Source organism: Salvelinus sp. IW2-2015, linkage group LG5 (genome assembly GCF_002910315.2).
Source record: "Salvelinus sp. IW2-2015 linkage group LG5, ASM291031v2, whole genome shotgun sequence".
In the NCBI taxonomy this organism is placed as follows: Eukaryota; Metazoa; Chordata; class Actinopteri; order Salmoniformes; family Salmonidae; genus Salvelinus; species Salvelinus sp. IW2-2015.
The window spans coordinates 19449576-19466425 of record NC_036844.1 but is presented as its reverse complement, the minus strand read 5'-3'; the positions used below and the strand labels follow the sequence as shown (position 1 = coordinate 19466425).

Here is a 16850-nt window from a genome sequence, read left to right as displayed (position 1 = left end):
CTATGACTGGGGAGGCTGGGGTATTTGACTATTTTTAGGGCCTTCCTCTGACACCACTAACTGGATACATGTCAGATATATAAATGCAAATACCCTCAAGAAAACACTTCCCTAACCAAACAATTCCATTATAATCCAACCCGTCTACACGTAAATTCCCAGTTTCGTCAATATCCTCCCTACTCATGCTTTTGTGAAATTACTCAAAAGCAACAACTTACAACTACATTCCTCTAACTGGCTGCACTGTAACCCACATATGCTTGATGGTGTAAGTGGTTGCATACATGATTATTCATCTGGTGTGTCACATTTCATTTCCCCGGAGCTCCGTCTCACAGTGAATAGGCTGGGATTTCAGCCCGGAGAGAGGGTCAGATTCCTAAGATAGCATTCAGAGGTATTGTATCACTGGGGAGATGGATGAGCAGTTAGCTACAAGATATTTGATGTTAGAGCTCTGGTGTGTTTCTGTGTGTGTGTGTGTGTGTGTGTGTGTGTGTGTGTGTGTGTGTGTGTGTGTGTGTGTGTGTGGTGGTGTGTGTGTGTGTGTGTGTGTGTGTGTGTGTGTGTGTGTGTGTGTGTGTGTGTGTGTGTGTGTGTGTGTGTGTGTGTGCGTGTGTGTAGTGTCTATGCTAGTCATAGGACTTCTGGTTATGTGTCCTCATCAGAGTATGACAATTGGCTGTTGAGTGAGTGTTAAGTAGGTGTAGGTATTGCAAACACATATTGGAACTGGGTCAGTCACGTTTGGCTCATTTGAGGACTAGACAGAAACTGCTTATCGGAACCCCTTTTAGAGCAGATAGCAACAGACTCAACATGTACAGACTCAAGTCAGAACAAGTGTGACTGACTGAGTCACATTAAAGACATAGTCCAGTGATTTTTTAAATGTTTCTGTTGAAAAGTGAAAAAGTATAAGTATAAATATAGTAAAGTACACACACTAAAGGGTAAAAAAAAAAAAAGTGTTTTTTAGACACAACTGAAAACGTAAAGGAGAAGGGCATTCAGGTTGGTCTGATGGTCAAATGTGATGTAATTTCTTGAGGAACAATAGGGAGCAATCGAGAACAAAATAGGAAAGGACCTGATCCCCTATTGAGATGTGCCTTTTGTTGAGTAATTAGATTAAATGAGGTTAAAGGAGACTGGAGGGAGAGTTTAACGACTTGTGAACAGACACCTTAGTGTCACAGTCTCGCTTACTCACTCGCTCATAGGAGGTGTGGTACATGCTCTCAACACCTGCACATTTGACATTTTCAGACCCTCAGCTGTATAAAACATACTATCCCGGGCAATCAAACAGTGGTGGGAGATACCATTGTGAGGGGGGAGTGGTTCATGACAGGTAACCATCTCATGGCCTAGGGGTGTCACCTTTATCTGAATGTAAACTCTTTGTCAAGTAGTGGCTAATAACATTAGCATGTAAGTTATATACACTGCTCAAAAAAATAAAGGGAACACTTAAACAACCCAATGTAACTCCAAGTCAATCACACTTCTGTGAAATCAAACTGTCCACTTAGGAGCAACACTGATTGACAATACATTTCACATGCTGTTGTGCAAATGGAATAGACAAAAGGTGGAAATATAGGCAATTAGCAAGACACCCCCAATAAAGGAGTGGTTCTGCAGGTGGTGACCACGACCACTTCTCAGTTCCTATGCTTCCTGGCTGATGTTTTGGTCACTTTGAATGCTGGTGGTGCTTTCACTCTAGTGGTAGCATGAGACGGAGTCTACAACCCAACAAGTGGCTCAGGTAGTGCAGCTCATCCAGGATGGCACATCAATGCGAGCTGTGGCAAGAAGGTTTGCTTGTGTCTGTCAGCGTAGTGTCCAGAGCATGGAGGCGCTACCATGAGACAGGCCAGTCATCAGGAGCGTGGAGGAGGCCGTAGAAGGGCAACAACCCAGCAGCAGGACCGCTACCTCCGCCTTTGTGCAAGGAGGAGCACTGCCAGAGCCCTGCAAAATGATCTCCAGCAGGCCACAAATGTGCATGTGTCAGCATATGGTCTCACAAGGGGTCTGAGGATCTCATCTCGGTACCTAATGGCAGGTCAGGCTACCTCTGGCGAGCACATGGAGGGCTGTGCGGCCCCACAAAAGAAATGTGGGGCCGCCAAAAACCATGACTTTTGCCAGTCCTGTCTGGTCCGGCGATGTTGTTGTCTGGATGTCTTGTGAGGACCTGTCTTACAACAGGCCTACAAGCCCTCAGTCCAGGCTCTCTCAGCCTATTGCGGACAGTCTGAGCACTGATGGGGATTGTGCGTTTCTGGTGTAACTCGGGCAGTTGTTGTTGCTATCCTGTACCTGTCCCGCAGGTGTGATGTTCGATGTACCGATCCTGTGCAGGTGTTGTTACATGTGGTTCTGCCACTGCGAGGACGATCAGCTGTCCGTCTGTCTCCTGTCGCGCTGTCTTTTTAGGCGTCTCACAGTACGGACATGGAAATGTATTGCCCTGGCCAACATCTGCAGTCCTCATGCCTCCTTGCAGCATGCCTAAGGCACATTCACGCAGATGACCAGGGACCCTGGGCATCTTTCTTTTGGTGTTTTTCAGAGTCAGTAGAAGGCCTTTATGTGTCCTAAGTTTTCATAACGGTGACCTTAATTGCCTACCGTCTGTAAGCTGTTAATGTCTTAATGACCGTTCCACAGGTGCATGTTCAGATTTAGTCATAGTAGTTTTAGCTATTGTAATTTTGTTTTTTTTTGATGTACGTTTGAACAAGCATGGGAAACAGTGTTTAAACACTTTACAATGAAGATCTGTGAAGTTAATTTGGATTTTTATGAATTATCTTTGAAAGACAGGGTCCTGTAAAAGGGACGTTTCTTTTTTGCTGAGTTTATGTACTGTACATATAGTGTAGGGTAAAGTGACTAGCAGCAGCGCATGTGGTGAGTGTGAAAGTGTATGTGTTTGTGAGTGTGTGTGTGGCATCAGTAATGCATGTTTGTGTACATGTTTATATGTTCTCAGCTGTTATGCAGCCAATGGCTAGCAGTTTCTTACTGGCGATAAAAACAGATGATGCCTATAAAAAAATATATTACTGAATTATTTAACAGAACAAATTAAACATTAAACATGAAACAATTCATGGTAACCTTGCAAACAATTCATTTAGACCCCGTGTTTATTTGAAACAGACATTTATTTGCTGAATTTAAAGTGACAGGCAGCTATTTGAGACTCAGCATTTAATTGAAGTTCTACATTATTTCAAATACTATTTTCAAATATATGTGTTAAATGCATTGGAGGTATTTGACTATGTGTATTTGACTATTTTCAAATACTTCCCAAATGTATTTCAAAATACAACAAATATATCTGAATGCTTACTTTCAAATGTATGTTGTGAAAGTAATTGAGATATTTGAAATAGTATATGAATCTAGGTCTACAACACACACACACACACACACACACACACACACACACACACACACACACACACACACACACACACACACACACACACACACACACACACACACACGCTAATTTCACAATATACACATTTGACACACACACGCAGATACCATCTAACACCTAAGGAAGTGAATGGAGATCATCTGCCATTGATGAAGTTAATTCTCCCTCTCCACTCCATGGTGCAATGCATTCACAATCCCTTCAGGCCAGGGATTTATTTCGGTTAAGACTCCCAATCCGCCAATCAGCTGAACCAGACTCAATAGCCATTCACTGTCTCAATGAGCACACACCTCTTAACATACATACCCTCATAGGCTTATTCAAAACATTAGCATTCAACAGTGGATCTGACACCTGTTTTAACAGTGTATGGGAGAGCGGATGGCACGCTTGGGCTTGTGGCTTGAGCTGTGTCTGATAGCCATGAGGCAATAGCATTAAGGATAATGGCATTAATGTGAGGTGACACTGTACTGTATACAGCAGGGAAATCCATGTATAAGGAAAAAAAAAATGGGTTACACCACACTACCCCAATAATGAATTAAGATCTTTGTCTTTGGCTTATAAAGGTTAATAGATCTACAACAATTTCAAAATTGTATTCAGAGTTTAATTCACGGTCAAGAATGGGGAACAAAAGAAACCCCAATTTTTGGGACATTCTCTTATTCAACCATGTTCAGGTATCCTGCTTACGTCAAATAGGGAAACTCCATAAAGCAGCATTATTAATGCTAGTTTGATCAAATATCTGCATTGCTAGAACACATGACATGAGATTTCCCATTGACCACACAAAGACATTTCTCATTTTCAACTATAGAGAAAATAAGACAGAAAACCAAAGACAGGAAACAGTCAATCAAAGGTTGTTTGGTTACTTACAGGTTCTTGGATTTCTTCTTCTTGGACCCTTCGGGGCCAACTTCACAGCTGCATGGGGATCCGGCACTGAGCTGAAGTGAGAGAAGGGAGAGCACACACTGCATCATCCAGTCTCCTCAGTCACAACACAGATGGATCCCTAGATCCTCACACGGCCTCTAGTCCCTAGATTCACTAGTCCCTGCTGTGGGTCCCTAGGATAAAGTATGCAGTGTGTTAGAGGTAGAGTGTAGTCCTGTCCGTAACACACACAGCCTGCCGCCGCTCTGGTTAATCCTCAACAGCATCCCAGTACATACTCCTCCTGGTGTGTGTGTGTGTGCGTGCGTGCGTGCGTGCGTGCGTGCGTGCGTGCGTGCGTGCGTGCGTGCGTGCGTGCGTGCGTGTGACACAGCCCTGGCCACTATTAAGCCTATAGGCCTCAGTGTCACATTACACTTCCAAAGACCCTGTATCTCTGATTGGCTGAGAAAGAAAAGAGGGGGAGGAGTGGAGGAGTGCGAGACTTCAGCATGTTAGGGACAGCACGTGAGTGGTGTGTCCCTTACTGTAGAAATATGGCCATTGTGTCGTGAGAACACACTTTGAATCTGAGCAGAAGTCTGGGCACAGATCACCATACACAATGTGTGTGTTGTGTGTGTGTGTGTGGTGTGTGTGTGTGTGTGTGTGTGTGTGTGTGGTGTGTGGTGTGTGTGTGGTGTGTGGTGGTGTGTGTGTGTGTGTGTGTGTGTGTGTGTGTGTGTGTGTGTGGTGTGTGTGTGGTGTGTGTGTGTTGGTGGTGTGCGTGTTTGTGTGTTGTGTGTGTGTGTGGCTGTTATTGCACTGAGACATTAAGTGTTTTTTCTCGGCAATGGTCTCCTGGGCACCAATTTCCCGATACATTAGGTACACAGTATAGTTTATATCCGCCTGTGTCCAAAGTGACATATGAGAATAACATAACATGTACACTGCCTAAAAAAGCACTTCATTGTGTTATTGTATCACAGTTGGAAAGGAGTTCACAGACATTAAACATGTGTACATAGTTTGAGGTCAGTGCCATCTTAAACATAATCAAAGTCAAACTGAAACTGGTAACACCTCCTACCCATATTACTGGAAGTGGACACCTATTCAACAAGTCCCAGTGTAAAGCACATATAATCAGTTATCTGGCCACTGTTTCCACCACAGAGTTGAATGGTTCCCATTGCACTGCTGAAGGTGTGACTGAACGTAGGATGCAGACCAAAACAATACACCGAAACAGTAAGCAAACAGCTTCTGTAAACTGGCATCTAAAGATCAACGCTCAGTGCTAAAATGGAAAACGACACAAGGACAAAATATTTTCTGAGCTAATGCATGACTACGTACAAATGAGGAACAACTGTATAATGTACAACAGTCTTAGCGTCAGTATTACTGTAGCTACAGTATGTGTGTGTAGTCATTAGCAGCCGCCTGTCTCCTCCAAGCCCCAGAAGCTCAGGACTGACACACACACTCACACACACCACACTACTCATCTACTATAGGGAAACCTGAGAACAGTGCAACTACCAGATCCCCCATTAGGTCAGTAGGGTCAGCAGCAACATCAAAATGAGTGTCTAATCTTAGCGGGGAAACATGAGAACCAGGGTGCCCCAGACCCCAGGGAGCATTTGCCAGGCTTTCCCCCAGAAACCAGAGAGGACAAGGGGGGGAGTCACGCCGACCAGGCCTCCTGCTCTTTACTCCAGGGTTTACTGTAGAACTAGTTAATCCAGAGGTCACAACTCTATTTTATAGACCATGGAAACAGGAGAACACGGTCTGCTTTTGCCTACACCTCTGTCTGTCTGTCTGTCTGTCTGTCTGTCTGTCTGTCTGTCTGCTGTCTGTCTGTCTGTCTGTCTGTCTGTCTGTCTGTCTGTCTGTTCTGACAACACACACACACACACACACACAACACAACACACCACACACAACACACACACCACACACCACACACACACACACACACACACACACACACACACACACACACACACACACAACACACACACACACACACACAACACACACACACACACACACAACACAACACACACACACACCATCTGCTATAGCCTTTAGTAGGGAGCCCCAAATTAAGACACACAATGAGGTTCCAGCCATGGGGAGGAAGTCAATGAAAGGCATGGTCCTCATGTTGCAAGCCCCTTCAACCCATAAAGCACTCAATGCCAGGCTCACGTGACGTTTTGAAACAACCCTCCAACTGCCATTAAGATCCATTACGACCAACAGGAACACATTGACTCCCTTCTAATCTGTGTCTTAAAGGGAATGTTTATGGGTTCCCTACTACAAACACACCGGTAGGTTTTTGTAACATGACCATTGCCGACAATAAGGACGGAGATTTCAGATTTTCCAAACATTCTGTACTCTGTTGATAAAGACTCATTTTTCACTTAATGTAGGATTGCATCTGGTTACGTGATGTAGACCAAGTTCAGGGTGGTCATTTCCGCCGTGAAGGCGTGTCGTTTCTTATAGGAGGAACATGGCAACATAACCTAGAACTACTTACTGACTGAATACCTAGACAGAGTGAATACAATAGCATGTTGAAACCTAAGATACTGTACAACCTGTTTTGTACGTACCTAGGTATAACCTTAATACCTACTACATAATAATGCTATAAGAAGACATTCTGAGGTTATCTATAAAGTAACCTTGAAAATATAGGTGTTAAGATTCAAATACAGGTATAACAATTTGAATAAGTGATGAGATAGTGCATGTTATACAATGGGTGGGTCTAATCCTGGTATTCTGATTGGTTAAAACCCCATTCCAGCCGGTCTCTATTCCACAAGTTACCACCGGCTAAAGCTAGGACATTGAAATGCCTATTTACTCTGTTCCATCTCACTGCACAACCAACTGTCTCATTAGCCCAGCCAGGCAATTTAAAAACTTGATCTCCACTATAAAATGCATCTAGACATTATCTCACATTTCTTTTAGAGTGGCATTTGGTTTTCAACAGCGGAGGTTTGTATAAACCTTGCTGTCTGTCTCTTCGACAGTTGCAACATGGTTTCAATATTGAAATTCGATCTCCAGCTGTCCCATAGTAATTAACCTTTTTGGGAGTCGAGACGAAACAGACAGGCAGACAGCTTTTCTCAGCAAGTTGAAATCATGAATCAGCTGGCATCATTTTTATGGATATATACAAAGAAATGTCAACAGGTCAAACAAAACAAAATGCATTGTGTTAGCTGTGTTGTTGGCTAGCTCCTCTGAACAACAGTGTCCCGACGAGAGAGCACATTTTCTATGCAAGGCGAAATAATTAACTCACTGTTATGGATGTCTCCAAATAAATGTCACTAGAAAACAGCTTCAACAAATGCAAATACAGCTACTACTCTTATTCTGGCTGCACTGTTTGGCGTGACTGTAAGTTAGCCGTAGTTAGCTAGCTAGCTAGAAAGCAAGGGATAAGAACGTTGCCAGCCAGAATGGCACTGGAACATTTAGAACCAATGACTGGCGTAGGTACAGAACAAAAATACTTCACTGGGTTGCGGCTCTGGCAACCGAACCAATAGATCAAAGAACCAACTGGCTTGGGTAGCTACCTTAGAATTGTGTTGGGACTATAACTAGTGGAAGGATGAAATAGTGTGAATAAACTCATCATAATAATGTTTTTTATGAAAATAGGTCAATCATTATTTGAATGTGTCGGTAACCTGTTGTATAAAAGTGATAATGCCCTGGAAGTCGGTGTTTGGAGGATATATTGACACGGTTTGCAGCATCATGCTGTGGGGATGTTATTCAGCAGCAGAGACTGGGAGACTAGTCAGGATCGAGGGAAAGATGAATATAACAAAGTACAGCGAGATCCTTGATCAAAACCTGCTTCAGAGCACTCACGGCCACAGACTGGGGCGAAGGTTCACCTTCCAACAGGACAATGACCCTAAGCACACAGCCAAGACAACGCAGCGGTGGCTTCGGGACAAGTCTTTGAATGTCCTTGAGTGGCCCAGCCAGAGCCCGGACTTGAACCCGATCTCTGGAGAGACCTGAAAAATAGCTGTGCAGAGACGCTCCCCATCTAACCTGACAGAGCTTGAGAGGATCTGCAAAGAAGATTGGGAGAAACTCCCCAAATACAGGTGTGCCAAGCTTGTAGCGCCATACCCATGAAGATTCATGGCTGTAATCGCTGCCAAAGGTGCTTCAACAAATACTGAGTAAAGGGTCTGAATACTTATGTAAATGTGATATTTCAGATTTTATTTTTAAGACATTTGCAAACATTTCTAAAAACCTGTTTTTGCTTTGTCATTATAGGGTATTGTTTGTAGATTGAAGAGGTAAAAATGAACGTAATTCATTTTAGAATAAGGCTGTAACGTAACAAAATGTAGAAATATCAACGGGGTCTGAATACTTTCCGAATGCATTGTATATATAGCCCTGCGCCCCAATGGCTGTATAGCAGTGGTCCACAGCAGGAACACTCTCTCACATGCTCCACTGAGAAGAGACACCAGTGGGCCTGCCAATGTACACTCCCAGGCCAAGGGGTTCAGAGCGGAGGAGGGATGATGGTGTGGGGTGATGGGGGGTTGATCGGTCACACACACACACACACACTTACTCACACTCATGGATGCACATATGCCACCCATACACACACACACGCACACTCACACACACACACACACACACCTAATCTATGTATCAACGATGTGACATGGCACTCAGTGAGGGTTGTTGTGGTTCAGAACATCAGCTGGCAGTCACACCGCTGGCCTGCTGTTCCCTGATAACAGAGAGCTGGGATATGGCATGAGTAGAAAGAGAGAAGGAGAACACACACATTCACATAATCTCATGTTTCTCGCAAACATTGAACACAAATAAACACTCTACACAAATACGGTACATATTCACACATACAGCACATACAAACACTACCACAGAAATACACATTAAGAACACCTGATCTTTCCATGACATAGACTGACCAGGTGAATCCAGGTGAAAGCTATGATCCCTTGTTGATATCACTTGTTAAATCCACTTCAATCAGTGTAGATGAAGGGGAGGAGACAGGTTAAAGAAGGATTTCTAAGTCTTGAGACAATTAACACATGAATTGTGTATGTGTGCCATTCAGAGGGTGAATGGGCAAAACAAAAGATTTAAGTGCCTTTGAATGGGGTATGGTAGTAGGTGCCGGTTTGTGTTTAAAACAGTAACACTGCTGGGCTTTTCACACTCAACAGTTTCCCGTGTGTATCAAGAATGGTCCACTACTCAAAGGACATCTAACTGTGTGAAGCATTGGAATCAACATTGGCCAGCATCTCTGTGAAATGCTTTCGACACGTTGTATTGAGGCTGTGCAACTCAATATTAGGAAGGTGTTCTTAATATGTTGTACTCTCAGTGTACAGTGCACACAAACAAAAAACACACTCAAACATTCTGTAAAACCACCCCCAAAAAACAACTTCATTCACACATAGACTGATGTACACATACACTAAACTAACTGCTGCTCAAAACACTGCAATCAATTCAAACTGCAAAGCAGCCTAGAGTAAAGCCCTCAAGGTGAAGGGTTGACCCCCAGTCTGTTAGTCCTTGTATACACAACCTCCGTTCAGCAGTTCACTCGTGCTGCCCTGGCCTTAATCATGCATCCCCTCTCTCTCCTCCACCAAAAAAACTACTTGACTATTCACCTTTGGACAATGTCCAGCCTTCTCCTTCTTTCCTTCAGGCCTGCTTTCTTTCTTTCCCTCGTTCCATTAAAGCAGGTCTGGGTTTGTGTGAACCCTTTAGACCCAGTTTCCTGACGTTGTGTAGTCTGGTGGGGAGAGGGGGGACCGAGGAGGAGAGGAGAATGGGGGGAACAGGATAGGACAAAAAGCATAGTACAAGGCTTCTCTGTGTTCTCTCCTGGGGGCATGGAAGCAACAATGGGTCTTGGTGAAAATTGACAAAAAAGTGGGAAAAAATAAAAACAGGCCTAATGGAGGACATAGGACGTTTTCCGGGACAGAGGTTAAACATAAAGCTATCCTCGATGAGTGAATATCCTCAAATGCAACCCAATATCAAAGTTTGAGTCCATTGCTGGATGAGGTAAAGACAGGAGAAAGTTGAAGCGTAAGTTCGTTACAACATAAAGGCAAGTTTCAACTTTCCTTTCAACATGGCCGACTTTCGGACTTGTTCCTTTGTTTAATGCGAGTGCTTTGACATCACTGGCTTGATAGCACATTCCTGGCGCACATTGTTAAATTGTAATTTCTTTAATATCCTTAATGACATAATGTTTAAGTGTCCAGGGTTAGTGCTCTGTCCTTGTGCCTGGCACCGCTTCCTAGACCGACATTCTAAAACAGAGTTGGTTCAGACAGAGCTGTATGTAACTGTTACAGGGTGAATGTTTCCTATTGTGTTCCGTGTGTAACTGTACATTTTCTCCTCCTAAGACATTCCATTGTTAGTCAGAAAGTCCCTTCAGATGTCACTCAACACCCACTGGAGAAGAGGAAAGGGCAAGAAAGATGGAGATATTGTCAGTGTCTCACGGGCACACAAATTGATACATACACGCATTGATACAAACACACACACACACACGTTGATACACAAACGCACACACACACACATACACATTCAGAAAAGTCCAATACAGTCTCACACAATCAACCAGTGTGTGTGTCGTTGATGATGAACTCAATGAACCACAGACAGGAAACACAACAACAAGCCACTCCTCACTCTAAGTGAAGAAAAAAATCAATAGGATGCTATCATGTACAATAAGTACAGCCCCATACCATTTGTTTGTGTGTGTGTTTGTGTGTGTGTGTGCATGCCTGCTTGTGTGTGTATGGGGGTGTGTGCGTGTATTATTTTTAATCTGACCCCCCCTCAGTCTCATCCTGCTGTTATTCAGCACTTTTTTAATTTGATTTATTTCACCTTTATTTAACCAGGTAGGCCAGTTGAGAACAAGTTCTCATTTACAACTGCGACCTGGCCAAGATAAAGCAAAGCAGTACGACACAAACAACAACACAGAGTTACACATGGTACAGTCAATAGCAAAATAGGAAAAAATCTATATACAGTGTGTGCAAATTAGGTAAGATTAGGGAGGTAAGGCAATAAATAGGCCATAGTGGCGAAGTAATTACAATTTAGCAATTAAACACTGGAGTGATAGATGTGCAGAAGATGAATGTGCAAGTAGAGATACTGGGGTGCAAAGGACAAAAAAATAAAAAATAAATTACAATATGGGAATGAGGTAGTTGAATGGGATATTTACAGATGGGCTATGTACAGGTGCAGTGATCTGTGAGCTGCTCTGACAGCTGAAGCTTAAAGTTAGTGAGGGAGATATGAGTCTCCAGCTTCAGTGATTTTTGCAATTCGTTCCAGTCATTGGCAGCAGAGAACTGGAAGGAAAGGCAGCCAAAGTAGGAATAGGCTTTGGGTGCGACCAGTGAAATATACCTGCTGGAGCGCTTGCTATGGGTGGGTGCTGCTATGGTGACCAGTGAGCTGAGATAAGGCTGGGCTTTACCTAGCAAAGACTTATAGATGACCTGGAGCCAGTGGGTTTGGCGACGGATATGAAGCGAGGGCCAGCCAACAAGAGCATACAGGTCGCAGTGGTGGGTGGTATATGGGGCTTTGGTGACAAAACGGATGGCGCTGTGATAGACTGTATACAATTTGCTGAGTAGAGTGTTGGAGGCTATTTTATAAATGATATTGCCGAAGTCAAGGATCGGTAGGATAGTCAGTTTTACGAGAGTAAGTAGATTTAATTTTGGATTGGAGATGCTAAATGTGAGTCTGGAAGGAGAGTTTACAGTTTAACCAGACACTTAGGTATTTGTAATTGTTCACATATTCCCTAGTCAGAACCGTCCAGAGTAGTGATGCTGGACGGGTGGGCAGGTGCGGGCAGCGATCGGTTGAAGAGCATGCATTTCGTTTTACTTGCAATATAGCTGCACAGTATTGTCTTTTATCGATGGCGGTTATGATATCGTTTAGGATCTTGAGCGTGGCTGAGGTGCATCCATGACCACCTCAGAAACCAGATTGCATAGTGGAGAAGGTACGGTGGGATTCGAAATGGTCGGTGATCTGTTTGTGAACTTGCCTTTCGAAGACCTTAGAAAGGCAGGGTAGGATAGATATAGGTCTATAACAGTTTGGGTCTAGAGTGTCTCCCCCTTTGAAGAGGGGGATGCAGGAGATGGCTTCTTCCTATCTGAGTAAGAACTTCCTGTGGTGTATAGGATGTTGTGAAACAATGTGGCTTGCTTCACATAGACCAACCAGGCTTCCTTAGACTCCAAAAAGCCATGCGGGTCATCTGCCTCAACATTATCGACGTTCCCAAACGGCTTTTCCAACCACTGATCAGCCTTGGTACGTATTTTCAGCCACAGCTTTGGCATGCCTTCCAGTCCCCAAGCTGCATCACACCCTTTTCCGTAAGGATGAAATTCCTGAAGGATTCTTAAAGGAAAAACATTTTTGATGGCGATGCATCCATCTGACTATTATTAGCTATAGGAATTCTTCTCCATTCCCAGACTGCCTGTCAAAGGTCAGACTGCCTGACCTTCATTACAGCCAGTGCAGCTATGATGAGAAATGCCTCAAGGGAGATGGAAGGGGAGACCTGAAGACCTGACCCCAAAACTAATCTCTGTTAACCTGAGGGGAATCGCAGAGGTGAGGTTCAGCTGTCAGTGAAACAAGGCAGTTTGTGAAAAGCTGTACCAGGAAAAGAGGGAAGAGGGGGACAGGGGAGGAATGGTGTAAACAGGGAGATATAGAGAGAGAGCAGCTGGGGAATGATGCGGGTCAGACATGCGCCCATACCTGGGTCACGGCGGGTCATCCTCCACCTCTCAGCAGAGGTAAACAACACCCAGATCCTGTTCTGTGGAGGCTGTGTGCGAGTTAGATCCCTACCCAATATATCACAACACCTAGCTCTTCATAAGATAACACTGGGACTATTTTGAAATCCGTTTCCCCATAAGGTAACAAAGTGCATGTACACATGATTTACTATGATATATCACAAATGAGCTGAACACCACCTAGCACGTCACAAAACAACACTATTGCTTTATAGCAGGCTTATAGGTTACATATTATAACCATGTAACCATATTGTAGTTGTATTTCCTACACATTATGTAATAGTAATGCATTTTAATCATAGAATATTTTTCATTTACATAATCTCAAAGCTTTTATATGTTTCAAATACAGCATTATCTTGCTCTCCATAGAAGAAACAAATTAAGTAGAGTAGCACTGAGCCCAAGTGAAAGGTATCTAAACTGAGCAGTAAATTGCTCTGTCTTTATCATCAGTACACAGTAGTTACTCTGTCTACTTTGCTGCCTAAGCCAGAAGAAGATATCACTAAAATGGCAGGGCAGAAGAATAGACTGTGTCACGTTGGTAACAAAGAGTCAGGAGACAGGCACAGGAATGTGTAATAGGGGTTTTATTCAGCCCAAATTACGGCGTGCCGTGTAAAGGCACGGGGACGAAGACCAAACAAACACGTAACAAAAACACAGGGTCGAAACCCAAACAAAAGAGCGAGGAGTACCTTGAATAAATAACAGAAGCGCACGATAATTATCACACGGGACGAGACCCGTAATCATCTGCGCAATCCACAAGGGCACGACAGCCCAAAACACACAGCACAGGTACTCACACGCACAACAGACATAGTAATAATAATGGACAGCACCATGGTGAACAAAGGGCACATATATACAAATACAATCAGTGGGAATAGGGGCCAGGTCTGAGCGATGAATGTTCCAGAGGGATCCGTGACAGACTGGCAGAGAACAGTCTAAATTCCCAGGCTAGAGCATGCCCTCAACTCAACTCCAACTAAAAGTTAGTTTGTTACTATATGCATTGAGTACTGTGAAGCAAGTGCAGATACCAAAGTGAAAAATGCAAGCTGCTGGAAGTCAAATACTCTGTAAATATTATTTATGGCTACATCAAAGTGTTGCGACTTAAGTGACCTTTAATGAAGACCAATCCAAGACGAATGCAGACACAAACATCATCTTTAGCAACGATTTGGCTTCAAAGTTTGTTTTCGCTTGCTGTGTAAAATACCTCATCAGGAGCTACAGTACCATGAGAAGCTAAACGCTTTTGGATGATAACCAGAAATCCCTGATGTCATTATTTAGAATGTCATGTTTCTTCAAGCTCTTAACAATGCGAAGCCTGTTGGTTTTGGTATAATACAACCGTGACAACCGTCCTCATACTGCAGTGTTCAGTATTTGGCAGCTTCTCCAAACCTTCTAAAATATTGTCCTAAGATGATCCTTATTTAAACATTGGTATTCCTGAAATTAGATTTCTAAAATAAAATAAGGTCTGAAAAATGTGCTTATTTTTGGGTCTGGGTAAGTGACTTGACGTGAACCAGTAGCATACGACGAGTGAACCGTTTCATAACATTATCCTTCCCTAGAACAGACAAAAAAACAAACAGGTGTTGTCACCATTGGCCTCCATGCTAAATATGGAGACATGAACGCGGGTAAATTATGGTCATAGAGTTATGAAACTGGGACGACGTAATGTACTCCATGAGGTAGTTAGAGTCATGAACATGGACAGGCCAGGTAAGAGGTAAAAGGATAGAGAAGGGATAAAAAGAGATGACATGGAGAATATGACATGGATTTTGTACTGTGCAGTATACAGATTACTACTTGTCAATGTCTGGCCATAAATACGATCTATTGGCTGTAATAACTGCACTTTCTGTTGTTGTTCAAGGTGCTGTAGGACATGCTCCAAATGGCACTCTATTCCTTATATAGTCCTATAGAGCCATATGGGTCCTGGTCAACAGTAGTGCACCAAATAGGGAATATGGCGCTACAGTATTTGGGACGTAGCTGTGTTCTCTCTGTGGGATCAGTGTGCTACACACAGAGGGGGATGAAGACCCCTCAACTGGCTGTCTAACACACCCCAAACACCACACCAGGAGTCAGGGTGACATAGGGATGGAATTAGCTGGCATCCACTCAGGAAGGGAAAAGGGTTACAGAACAGGCACTAATGAAGGAGATGATGAAGGGAGAGAGAGAACGAGTGACACGGTGGGCAGTGGAGGGGGGGACAGAGGTATGATAGAGAGAGAGAGATTGACAATGACAGAGAGAGGGAGAGGGAGAAAAAAGAGGAAGGGAGAGAGAGCAATGAACATTTGAGAAAACAAGCAATAAACCATTATCACCTTTCACCTCCAGCCCCAACTAACCTTACAACTTTGGATAAAACTTGAAACTTGAAACTAGACTGCATGGAAGTGTGTGCCTGAGTTAGTGTGTGTTTATCAACAAGTGAACGGCTTGTTCACTGACACAGTGAGTGTGTCCCATCCCTCTCTACACAATACTTGCCAAAGCACTGCTATGGCAACCGGTGCCATTAATGCACCGAAAAGGCAGTACCAACCTACACACACACATACACACACACACATACACACACATACACACAATCACACTGCATGAAGAGTGAAGAAAGGGGCCTGCTGGATTTTCTCCTCACAGCAGCCAGACGTCAAGGGATACTGTGTTGTGGACATTTTGTTGTGGTCACCACACACACTCGTATGCCAACCTACGCCTGTGTACTACACACTTTGAGGGAAGTGAGGTAAATAGTGACAAGAGGTTTGTCGGGAAGAGAGGAGCTGGACGGAGAAGCTACATCCCTCCCTCACTTGGCAATGGCAGTCCTGTCAACATTTCAATTCTCATCTGAATTTTGGGCCTGGGTTACTGTTAAGTTGAGTACATTATGTGCATAGAGATTTCAAAAAGCTCTATGCACATAAAACATGATTGAGTGCACTGCCCATCTCTCCCTGCCAGTCTCTCTGCTCGCAAGCCCTTTATAAGGCCTTAGAAGCAAATCCCCACACACCAATGTTCCTCTACACTGTTCCTGAATCAGTGCCAAGCAACATTTTGCTCTAAATTGGTAAAGATACACTGTTCCCACAGCCCATTCCCACTGTCTGACAATGCAGCTGCTAAGACCACAGCATGCCAAAGCATTGGAGAAATCCAGCCAGGTCACCCGTGAAACAAGTCAGTAATACGGCCATCCATGTCTGAGGACGTCGGGAGATGATGTGGAAACTGGCCACTAAGGGGCAATAACAAGCGCTGTTACCTTCAAGTTGGTTTCAGTTTTGCTGGGTTGTTGTGGACGGGGATGGCGGATAGGCGGAAGCATCTGCCTATGGTGCAAAACTTTGCATGTTTGAATCCAGCAATAAAAATAACAAACAGATATGTGATGGGTGTATCCCAAACCTTAACCATTTGGAGTTAATGCCTCGTCATTAAGATTTTGG

The 16850-nt window shown here is 43.7% G+C and overlaps 1 protein-coding gene across 1 annotated transcript in view; it reads right to left on the bottom strand.

The window, feature by feature from the left end:
- Window positions 1-16850, bottom strand: part of rgs3a (regulator of G protein signaling 3a) — a 108125-nt gene that overhangs the window by 18920 nt on the left and 72355 nt on the right. Inside the window, exon 3 of the mRNA XM_023987698.2 lies at window positions 4361-4431. Within this exon, the coding sequence (XP_023843466.1) occupies window positions 4361-4431 (71 nt within the window). The remainder of the gene's footprint in view (window positions 1-4360; window positions 4432-16850) is intronic.